The sequence below is a fragment of the Thamnophis sirtalis genome, unplaced genomic scaffold (genome assembly GCF_051295495.1).
Source record: "Thamnophis sirtalis isolate CommonGarterSnake01/CBP01778 unplaced genomic scaffold, rThaSir2_p1.2 scaffold_7, whole genome shotgun sequence".
In the NCBI taxonomy this organism is placed as follows: Eukaryota; Metazoa; Chordata; class Lepidosauria; order Squamata; family Natricidae; genus Thamnophis; species Thamnophis sirtalis.
Window position 1 is genome coordinate 73771190 of NW_028261387.1, and position 12197 is coordinate 73783386.

The 12197-nt window shown below is 38.0% G+C and overlaps 1 protein-coding gene across 2 annotated transcripts in view; it reads right to left on the bottom strand.

The window, feature by feature from the left end:
- Positions 1 to 12197, bottom strand: part of HNF4A (hepatocyte nuclear factor 4 alpha) — a 67500-nt gene that overhangs the window by 14270 nt on the left and 41033 nt on the right. For both annotated transcript variants that reach the window (XM_014061268.2, XM_014061267.2), the window contains exons 2-4: positions 4656 to 4830; positions 3716 to 3810; positions 282 to 388 (exon numbers count right to left, since the gene is read on the bottom strand). In XM_014061268.2, coding sequence (XP_013916743.2) covers positions 282 to 388; positions 3716 to 3810; positions 4656 to 4830 — 377 coding nt within the window. The remainder of the gene's footprint in view (positions 1 to 281; positions 389 to 3715; positions 3811 to 4655; positions 4831 to 12197) is intronic.

Here is a 12197-nt window from a genome sequence, read left to right on the forward strand (position 1 = left end):
ATTGATGAGGTTACATAGTGGGGTAATGAAACGTCTGCAAGCAAATAACCAAGCTCAGAGAGCACCACTGACTCCATAGTTCAACTCTGAGCTGCATATATACTCTTCTATTGAAACTTCTATACCTTTGTTCCAAAATAAATCCCTCTATTTATTGGAGAAGCATCTTTCAATATTTATAAACATGCTCTCCAGATTAAGATGTGCACTGAAACAACAGTGGGCTATGGGAGCCTTCTAATCGCATTGATGCTAATTATTTCTAAAACAGAAACAAGTACCTGTTGTGAAAGGACTTCTGCTTGCAATAAAACATTAATGGAGGGTAAGCTACTGTCTTCATAGCTGGATCGCCGAGTACTGATTCGATCACGCTCATTTTGTACAGCTGAAATAAAAACTCCAACATTAAAGATATCTAAGCCATTTACATGATCAATAGGAACACGAGTGACATTTCAAGCTTGTTTTTTTTATACTATATTCTACATTTGAAAGATAAAACTTTGAATCCAAGCAGGTTCACTTCCATGGGAAAAAGCAGAAAATGTATAAGAATGGGGAGGCTATTTTTTTGTCCTTTATGCACCTCATATTTTGACTGGAAGGTTGAAAGTTCTATCAGAGTTGGCATAGGGAAATGGGGATGGAAGGCAAACAACAAGCTTAACGGAAGTTTTATTCATAATTGGATTTCAACCAGTGGTGGGATTCAATTTTTTTTACTACCGGTTCTGTGGGCGTAGCTTGGTGGGCGTGGGAGGGGAAGGGTACCGTAAAATCTCCATTTCCTCCTGATCAGCTGGGACTCCAGAGGCAGAGAATAGATGGGGGCAGGGGCAGGGCCAGTCAGAGGTGGTATTTACTGGTTCTCTGAACTACTCAAAATTTCCATTAATGGTTCTCCAGAACTGGTCAGAACCTGCTGAATACCACCTCTGATTTCACCCAATAAAAAAGCAATGATTATATGTTGTTGCTGTTGCTATGAGAATGATGCTGATTGGAACTACCACAAAAACTTCAGCTGGGCAATTAAATGAAACAAGGTAATATTTAATTAAGTATATGTATAGAATATTCTCTACGCTATTGTGCACTTTTAAGAAGGAAATTCAATCGTAATAAATGGATGGATTTTTTTTTTACATTTTAACCTCTTGACCCAAAGGAGAAAAAAAATTCCACCTCAACTTCATTAATATACCAATGTCATGACTTAATCTTTTTGTTTGTTTTCAGTTTTGTTAACATTAACAGATATTGAAACATGTTAGGCTTCAATTATAGTGGGGAAGTATATCAATGAAGACTCAATCATCCAGGACAAAGGTGTCTAAAGGTAATCATGGCAACTAGACCAAACTTTGTTAATTTGAGATGTTTTCTTGCTTATCCAAGCAACTTCATCAGACAGAGCAAAATAATAAATTAAATAGCAAAATTTGCAATGGACATTTGAGGTGTTCCTTTTCATACCCAGGGATAACATGTTCTAATATTTCCTGATCAGACCTGTGACTGACTGTGATTACTTGGCTAAGGCCCAAGAAGAAATTACCCTTAACAAGTCCAAGAAGTACCTAAGTTATCAGCTCTAGTAATCAGATACTTTCACTCTCTCTCTCGGATTAATCACAAGAATATCTCTGTTAAGCGATATCTGATTGTTACTGTTACAAGCAGTGCCTCTCAGATTTATTTTCCAATCAGCTCAATAATAGAGTTATAATGAGGCTATACTGAAATGAAAACTCTGCAGTCAGCAGCTATTAATAGGAGGACTCAAGGTTATGCTGTGTGTTATCAGGAACTCAGGAGCTCAGTCACAGTATGATGTATCCTCAATGTTTGCTCAGTATTTAGCTGGTCATGGACCCAATGTAACTTCTATTGAATATTAACAGGAAAATACAAGTTGAGCAGGCACTCTGGACAGATATGAGGATTTCATTATCCAAGCAAAATGGAGATACATTTTTAGGAACACTTGTTCTTTAGCTACTAATGTTAAGCATTGGCAGCATCTAAGCATTTGCTCCAGCGACAGGATGTACCAAAGCCAACCCAAAGTGTTAGTGTCACTTAAAAGTGGAAAGTTTTGTTGTAGCATAAGGTGGACAGCTCCCTCATTATGGCTGGGTTTCCACCAGCCCTAAAGAGCAGCGAGGCCCATTTGAAAAAGCATAGTTGCCCGCTAAACTCAATTCTCATCCCGGAAAACATGTACCATAATAATCTATTTTGTGACATCTTAAAAGATCACACATGCACTCGCATAGAAGCTTTGTGGACAAGACTCCACTTCAACAGATGTGGTTGGGCACATCCATAGGTAGGAATATGAAAAACCAGTATCCTGTTTCACAGCATTTAACTAGAGGCCTAAGGGATGCACTAAGTCAGAAAGTCTGGAACGATCTCACCGTGGAGATTTGGACCCTCACCATCCTTCAGGCTTTTCGCAAAGCCGTTAAGACCTGGCTGTTCCAGCAGGCCTGGGGCTGATGAGTTCCCAGCCCCACTCAAATTGTTGTGACTGTTGAGGAGTTTTTTTAAATCTGTTTTTTGTATTTTGTTTTTTGTCTTGTTTGTTTTCTTTGTATTGTCCCCATTCCCTTTTGGTTTGTTAGCCGCCCTGAGTCCCTCTGGGAATAGGGTGGCATACAAGTCTAATAAACTGAAACTAAAACTGAAGGCCTAAGAGATGCACTGTCAGAAAATGGGAGCCCCACTTCCACCCCTTTTCCTCCTTATAATTCTCAATTCAGAGGGAGACTGTTTTTAATCTTGGAGGGAACACAAAGTGGGCATTCATCCTTCGGGATTGGGCGGCCTATAAATTTACTAACTAACTAACTAACTAACTAACTAACTAACTAACTAACTAACTAAATCAATCAATCCTGAGTCTGCCTTTAAAGCAAACTAAAATGGCAGTCATAAATCCATGGTCTGAGAGCAAATTTCATGTTAACTATGTATGCACTTTGTAGATTTGTGATGCAATAATAATGATCCATTTCATTTTAGAAATCTGAATGATTTCTTCCTATTCCTATTTTTCCCAGATAATAATTCAGATGGCAAACAACAGCTGTTGTGTTCTATCCAGGCAGTTCCTCCCAGTGTTATAATGGTCTCTGACAGCAAAACTGGAAAAAAATCTCTCTTATCTGATCTACATCTTCAGAGTTAGAGAAAAGGGGAAATTTGAATTTCCAGATGAAATGCAGAACAACTGTTGTCATAATTGCTTTGATATCTTGGATTATATTTCTGCTGGCCATAGTTATAAATCTATCTACCTCAATTAAACAGATGTTCCTGTTTATGTTACCTGTGATACATCATTTAAGACTCATTAAGGTATTCCCCCATAGTGTCTAGTTTGCCTTTCCTTTTGACCACGTGGCAGTATTTATGGGAGACTTTCCTCTTTTTACTTTCTCAATGATCTACTGGCTTGAGAAAGTTATCCAGTGAACTTATGATCAAATAGTGACTTAAACTTAGATCTTCCCAACTCAAGTCCAAAATTTTAATTATTATTTCATACTCAGATATTTCATCAAAATTCCTGTCAGATGTGTATGGGGGAAAGGGCTGCCTTCTATAGAAACTGATAATCTGCACAGCAGTTTTCAAAACTGTTTATAGCATAGTTACACAATGAAAAAGCAAACTCAGTTGATGATTCCTGAAAAGATCTTACCTTCTTTCTTCATTCCTGCTCGAAAACATTTCTTTAGCCTACAATATCGACACTGGTTCCTTTTGTCCTTGTCTACAACACATTGTCTATTAAACCTGCAAAGAGAAGGAGGGAGACATAATTTGAAAATAAATCAATCTACAATTTTAACACATACTAAATTAAGTTTGCTGCAATAATATATTATGAAATGTGATGCAAATTGCAGCATTTTGATATTGTACATGGTATACCGAAAATCAGAAAAGATCTTTCTTTTTTACAACTTCTCACAACTTCTTACAACTCTTCTATATCTTGCCTTTTCCAGACAAATCTTGCCAGTTTCTTAGCCAAGTTAAAATATATATCTGAGATGCTCTTTTAGACCTTCTAGACTAAGTGAAAATGCAGAGCACAGATACACGAGTGCTAAAAAAGAGAATGAAACTCAGGAGTGTTGATTTCATTTCATCAAATCCGGAAGTTGGGGCCTTGTATTTCAAACTCAAGCCTGATGCAGGAAATCTATCCATGATCGGTAGATCTTTGTCCTTTTCTATAAAAAGTCTAGTAAGTGGCTTCTTACTTGCCAATTGGTTTTGTTCTTAAAACTGCTCTTTATGACATTTACAAAAAAAATGTCTCTTTATATCGAACCAATATCTACTCTCCTGAAGCCCAGTAGATCTACACTTATCCATCTAAAACAGCAGAAAACAATCTTTTGATCTGCTTTTATAGGATCACACTTAATGCTCTTAAAGGATGACATCATGCTTTCAATTCCTTTTTCTTCTATTCTCAAGCTAAATGTATTTCTTTCTTTCCCTTCTTTCCTTTTGAAATAGTTCTTGATTCAAGAAAGAGTACTTTATAAAACTAAGCCTTGTTATCCTTTAAATGTTAACAATTGATCTTATCATTTTAGTAAAGTCTGCCTTCACTCTGCCTTCCTTACCTGCAAGAATACATATGGTTCTTTCTGACACTTCTTCTGAAGAACCCTTTGCAGCCATCACAACTGGATGCTCCGTAATGCTTCCCCGTAGCGCGATCTCCACAAATGGCGCATAACACACTAGCTCCAATGTTGTTAGAAGCATTGAGATTTGTAACTTCAGATGGGGAAGTGTCTGTTTAAGAAGATGTGCAAGAAGCAATCATGAACAACACACACTAAATCAAGAAATCTTAGAGGTATACAAATTCATAGAAAACCAGCAGTAGTAAAGCTTTAAGGAGCTCTATGATCCATTCAATTTTTCAACATATTATCCTAATACATATTAAACCAAACTGGCATTTTCCTCATTTTGTATTCACCATCTTCAAATCAAATATTGTAGTCATTCAAACCAGCATTGTCTATATGCTTGCAAACATGTGCTTTAAACTAAGGCACTGACTCAGGGCAACAATCCTCCTTCTGAATCATTCTAAAAACGCAAACCTTCACATCACTGGGTTCCCCTATTAGTCAATGTGGCCTAGGAAGAGCATATACTCTTGAATCCGCATACCTTGTAAGTCTATAGTCGACAAGCAGCATCTTCAGCCAATCATTGTTTAACCCAAGGTAGTCAACAGCTGAACACAGAGAACACAAACCAAACAGCTTTCACTTATTTCACTTCAAATGTAAGAATGACTCCATTTCTAAACTCTATAAAGTAATAGCCGTCCCTTCTTTCTCAAGAAAGGATGAGGAGCAGGCATAAGGGGAAGAAAAGTTCCTAACAATTCTTTCCCCAAAATATGGTGTCATATGGAATTTGTACAGAGCCGAGGTGGCGCAGTGGTTAAATGCAGCACTGCAGGCTACTTCAGCTGACTGCAGTTCTGCAGTTCGTCTGTTCAAATCTCACCGGCTCAAGGTTGACTCAGCCTTCCGAGGTGGGTAAAATGAGGACCCGGATTGTTGGGGGCAATATGCTGACTCTGTAAACCACTTAGAGAGGGCTGAAAGCCCTATGAAGCGGTATATAAGTCTAGCTGCTATTGCTATTGCTATTATTGTCCACCTGTATTCATGTGCATTTGGTGGTTTGCAGAAACATTCTTCCCAACAAGCTATGAGATCATTTAATGTGATTACAAGGAGCCTTCCTTTCACCATGGCACCAGTCAGAAAGCCTGTGAAGTTTGTTAACTATTATCAAAATAAAGAAGCTTCAAAGTCATTCCTTTCAACATGACATTAGATAAGCAAATCCTGTGCTATACAGCCAATCTTGAAAGTAATCAAAATCTCCATTTTGGGGCTCCGCTATGTGCATGAAATTTAAGCTAGGAAACAGAGGCATGAGAGGCTCTTTCCAAAGGGCAGAAAAATGTGTCCCTGGTAAAACATACCAGAACAAAAGAGTGGCAAAGTTGGGATTCAAACTACATTGACAATTCAATTGTAAATAATGTTAACTAATATCTTATATGTCTGCATAATCCTTTTGCTCAATGCTCAGAAAGCAGTGCACAATTAAAACGAATGCCCAACAAGATAAAAAGAAATATATCCATTAAAAACAGAAAAAGGAAAGAAAGCTTTAATACAATAATGTAGAGTAACATTAACCAATACAAATGCTATTTTCATTAAATGTTGATGGAATTAACGTAACCTCTCTAGAACGGTTACTGCTATGAGTGGTTATTCCTTGAGTATTCATCAAACTCATTTATATTTCAAAACATAGCGAGTCCCAGATGTTTATGAGAGGAGATGCAGTCACCTTGTTTAGGGATTTTGATTTGATCCACAGGCATATTTATACTTTTATAGTGAATGCCACATTTAAGAATATTTATTCGTATTATAAAATAGGTTAGAAAATTTTATTTGGTCTTCATGGCTTATTTATAATTCTGCTGTACTAATAAAGATATTTGAGTTTGCATTTTTGCTCTTTAGTGCCTTGGCATTTTACCTTGTAAGGTAAAGGTAACGGTTCCCCTCGCGCATATGTGCTAGACGTTCCTGACTCTAGGAGGCAGTGCTCAAAGCCAAAAAGCCAGCACTGTCTGAAGACATTCTCCGTGATCATGTGGCCGGCATGTCTAAACGCCAAAGGCGAACGTAACATTGTTGCCTTCCCACCAAAGGTGGTTCCTATTTTTTTCTGTTTTCATTCTTACAAGCTTTCGAACTGCTAGGTTGTCAGAAGCTGGGACAAGTAACAGGAGCTCACTCTGTTACGCGACAGCTGTAATTTTACCTTGTAGTTTTGTTCAGACTCACTCCTTTTTTGGAAAGTGGAATAAGCAACTGAACTGTAAATTATGGGCAGATTCATATGGAAGAAAGAGGTCACTCACTTGTGCTTTTCTCCCAAGACATTTGAGGCTTTTAGGAAATAATCAACACTTCTAAACATTAGGTTTAGAAATAAACTGGAAGCCAATTCAATTATTTCAGTGTTAAAGGGTATGTAAAATACATGACTAGCAATACTACTGAACATTTTATGATAGCTGTAATTTTCAGACAGAAACGTAAACAAGTAATAAGGTCTGAATCACTGAAGTTAAATCTGTTCTCTTTCTTCAGAAGAAATGCAATTGCTTCAGCAAAGAAGTACTCCTGCTTGTTGCTACCACCACAGTATGTTAGAAAAGCACGGTAGTGCCAAGTTTTAAACTTAGTCTGTTCACACAAATGCTGTTACCCAGAAGAGGCATGGTCCCAAATCCTGGGGTGCCAGGTTGTTCACCCTCAAGGTTCACCCTCAAGCAGATCTTTATTGTGATAAGATAATGATTAGCATTTCCTCAATCTACTTGACATCATTTGAAAAAGAGAGCCAGAATTGAATAATATCAATATAGAATCAACTCTGAAACATCAAATCATCCACTCAGTAGTTCCATGTCAAAACTGAAAAGCACAATACTGAGGAACAGCATACATCACGGGCTTGAGCAGTAGTCTTCTACCTTAACTTTATGAGTTAAACCATCAGAAACTCCCATTCCATGTTGATCAAGTAATGAGCATGGTCAACAGTGCTGAAAGCAGCTAGGTGGTTAGCAAAATTAAGAGACATTCACCTTCTGCCAAGTTTCCAGCATGAATCATCTAACATGGTGACTGAGACTGTTATAGTTCCAGGACCCAACCTATGTGTAAAATTATGTATGTATGTATGTATGTATGTATGTATGTATGTATGTATGTATGTATGTATGTACGTACACATAAACACACACAACATACACAACACACACAAAAAATCAATTTTAAAGTTATTAAAATTGACATTTAGACTTTACCATAATGTTTATAGCTATACTGGAAGCTTCCTCTTATTTTAGGCTTAAAGTCACATTGTGTATATAACACATTCATTCAATGTTTTTTGAGCATTGAAAACATTTCATTTACATTGTTCCAACTGCCTTGCAAAGTGAGTCAGTATTTTATTTTGATAGTATGGGTGGAGGAGAGGGGGTGGGAGAGAAATTAGTAGCATAGATAAACAGGGACTTCCTCTTCCAGGGTTTAGCCTATTCCCATGAAAAGTAACAATAGAAACTAGGTTGATCTCTAAACCAGGAGGGCCAGATTAAGCTTATGGAGATACACCCAGCACTGTCTGGGCCACCACAATCATTATCAATAACACGCTTCCAAATGCTCTAAAACCAACCAACCATTCAGGAAGGAGAAGCAACGCTACAGAACATTGCCCTCTAATCTTTCCAAGAAGATCCTGAAAGATATTAAGGTCAATGATATTGAAAGCCTCCAAGAGATCAAGGAGAACCAGGAGGACTGCTCTCCTCCAATCCCAGTATCTCAAAAGATCATCCACAAGAGTGACTAATACAGTTTCTTTATGAATCCTATGCCTGATTGCCAGACGTCCAAATAATCTCCTTCCTCATGTACACTAACAATGTTATAAATAATCAGCGATATCAATCATAATAACTCATCCGTGATTTTCTGAACTGTGTTTGGGTTTTTGCTGGCCAAGATTCTAGCTAACCCGAGACTTTCAGAAGTTGTTCTGAAAAAAATTAAAAAGCATTGACATTATTGAATAAATATAATGCACTGCAGATTATCTTCTTAGTAACTTATTTGTATTTTATTTAAAATGCAAAAAGGAACTTGATTTCTCTATATGTGCTGGGTTTGTAATACAGAACTTTCCTTTCCATTGCAAACATATTTTCTTCTCGCTGCCACATTGGATCCTATCAATTAAAGTTACCTTCTGCTCTTCTGGAATAGCAAGCAAGGTGGGTTAATGGGTGATGCTAACAATGGTGAGTGTGCACATTTGATTGCTACATACTTTTTCACAATATTGTGCAATAAAAAAATTAAAAAGATAAGTAATTATTCCTTCTCTATACCCACCAATCCTAATTTTCCAGCAAACATCTCCAAGAGAAAAAGGGAAATGTGAAACTGCAAAATGAAGAAAGCAGTGAAAAAAAAAGAGATGATAAGGATCGGATAATAGGTTGGCATTTCTTTGGTCAGTTATATAACCAAGCAGCTATGCTGTCCAACAAATTGCACCAAGTAATCAAATGATACTTGTAAAGGGAAAGAAAACAAGATAAAGAGTTCATTGTATCATCAATCAAATAGATTGTTATTTTTCAGACTCTCCCTGGTGAGATCAGTGCTTTCTGATCAGTTCTTGTGAAAGTTGTTGTTGTATTTATGCATTTATCAGCATGCATTGGCCAACTGGCAAATTCTTATGGAGTGGCCTTGGCGATTGGTTACACCATTGAACTCTTATGCTGTGATGTGAAGTTTCTCTTCACATTCAACTGGGGTGTACCCAGGGGTGGGTTCCGGCAGGCACTATTGCCAGTTTGCTTGTGTACATGACACATACGCGCACTTAATGCGTGCTGTGCATGTGCAGTGCAATAAGAAATGTTCTGCGCACGTGCAGGAGCGAAAAGCAAGACGGTGGTGCCTACAGCGCCGCCTGGAGAACTGGTATGGGGACATGGCATGTCAGTTCAAGTGACCCAGGTTGCCAAACCACTACCAGTTTGGTTGAACCGGTCCGAACTGGTAGGAACGCACAACTGGGTGTACCTTTCTGTAATTTAAGATTGTTATTGTCTCAGACTCTTCAATGACAAAAGACAGGATTATTGGTATGGTATTTCTTCAAGAACTTGGAAAAGATTACAAGTAGTCCTTGACTTACAACAGTTCATTTAGTGACTGTTTGAAGTTACAACATCACTGAAAAAAGTGACTTATGGTTGTTTTTCACACTTATGACTATTGCAGCATCCTCATTGTCACATGATCAAAATTCAGATGCTTGGCAACTCACTTATATTTATAACGATTACAGTGTCCCCAGATCATGTGACCATCTTTTGCAACCTTCTGACGAGCAACGCCAGATTAATTTAACAATAGCAGTGATTCACTTAACCACTGTGGCAAGAAAGGTCGTAAAATGAGGCAAAACTCGCTTAACAAATGTCTGGCTTAGCATTAGAAATATCAGGCTCAATTGTGGTTGCATTGTAAGGTTTACTTGTATTATATCCCCTTCGTATTTTCAAGATTAAAGATACCCATTTTCTTAAGCCCATCCTCATAAGAATTTGCTTTATTTGATTATCTTTATCTGTGTTCCACGTTGCCTTTTGAAGTTTCTATGAATCTTCCTTAGAACACAGTATGAATGAACAGAAGGGAGTCTGACCAATGTAGACCATAGAAGAATTATTGCTTCCTTTGACTTGAAAATTACACTTCAATGAATGGATGCATGTAGACTTTATAACTGTATGCATCTATAATTGTATTTGTCTTTTTAGCAGCTGCATGTATTCAGACTGTAATAGGATTTATGCAATTAATAGCCTTTAACAGTTTGGTAAAGTTTTACAAAATGAAGACCAGGGTGCATGTGCTTCCCTGAACACCCAAGATACATTTATGTAGAGACGACTCTTTCTCATTTCAGTCAATTTCCAGCAGGTGTCAGCAACAGCCACACCCAAATGTCAATGCACACTTTGTGGTGACCCTAGATCAGTGATGGCGAACCCTTTTTGGCTCGTGTGCCAAAAGCGGGGGGAGCGCTGGGGGGTCATGCACAGGCATGCCACACCCATAATGCTCCCCAGCGCTCCCCCCATTTTTGGCATGCTTTTTTCACCCTCCCCAGGTCCAGAGGCTTTATAGGAGCCTGGAGAGGGCAAAAACAGCCTCTCCCCCTCCGGAGGCCCTCTGGAGGCTTCAGGAGCTTCCCTGAAGCCTCTAGAGCATGAAAAACCGGCCCTACAGGCAAACCAAAAGTTTGGGAATGGACTTCCGGTTTGCTCGTAGGGTTGGTTTTAGCCCTCTGGAGCCTTTGGGGCCTCCAGGAGGCTTCCCTGAAGCCTCTGGAGGGCGAAAAATGGCCTCAAAAGAAGGCTGAAGTTAGCTGGCCACTGTGTGCATGCGCGCTGGCCAGTTGACAGGGCAAGCCTCGCGTGCCCTGACAAATGGCTCCGCATGTCACCTGTGGCATGCTTGCCATAGGTTCGCCATCACGGCCCTAGATACTGTAATCAAGCTACTATACAAATAGTTGTAAAAATTTGACCCTGGGTAAAGGGAGAAAAAAGTTGAACATGCTGAATACTCATTCATTACCAATTTTAGTAGTTTGGAGAGTTACGTTCTACATACAACCTTTTGGAAAAGTGGCTTTCATTTTAGTCACCTCTCTTTATTATTAGCTTTTAAACATTAACTTATAATGCTAATACTTAGAGTTAGATACTTCAAAAATGTAAGAATGAAAAATTGGCAGTAATATTCCAAATAAAAGATTGAGACAATTATCACTAAACCTTCAATAGATATTCTCCAAAGAAGACTGGGAATTGTAGTTTACAGAGGGAGCTGGGAATGCTTTTGTGCTTCTCCATAGAACATCTTCCATAGTTCCATGTTTATGTACAGGCACACAACTGTATTTCCATTTAAGATGTCCTAAAACATTGTTGTGTGACAGTAAGGAAATCAGGTATGATTTTCAGAAAATGTAGAATACATCTCTCTAACAACAAGAACAAAATTTATCATAAACTAGCCCATTTTTTTTTATAGCATGCTGTTTTCCAAATAGTAGAAAGTTCTGAATTTCAATGAATGCCACTGAAGTTATCAGACTCATTGAGGCAATAAGGTACGTGGTGTTTTGCCAAAAGAAAAGGATCAAGGGAACAGCCACAGCTTTTAAGCAAAAAGTGCATAATATAAGAAAACAGACTGAGCTTATAATTAATCATAGTAGTAGTAATGATCACTTCTTGTAAAATCCTACATGAAGTGTGAAAATGTCTATATGAAGACAATAGCAAATATTTTCTAAATTATACAGCTACGTTACTGTGTGAAATGATAGTAGTAATAAAAGCAATAATCCTAATCATATTTCACCACAATTTTAGTCCTAGGTGGGATTGTGCACACATTTAGAATTATATCAATTATAAGTCTAAACATCATTGGAATCAA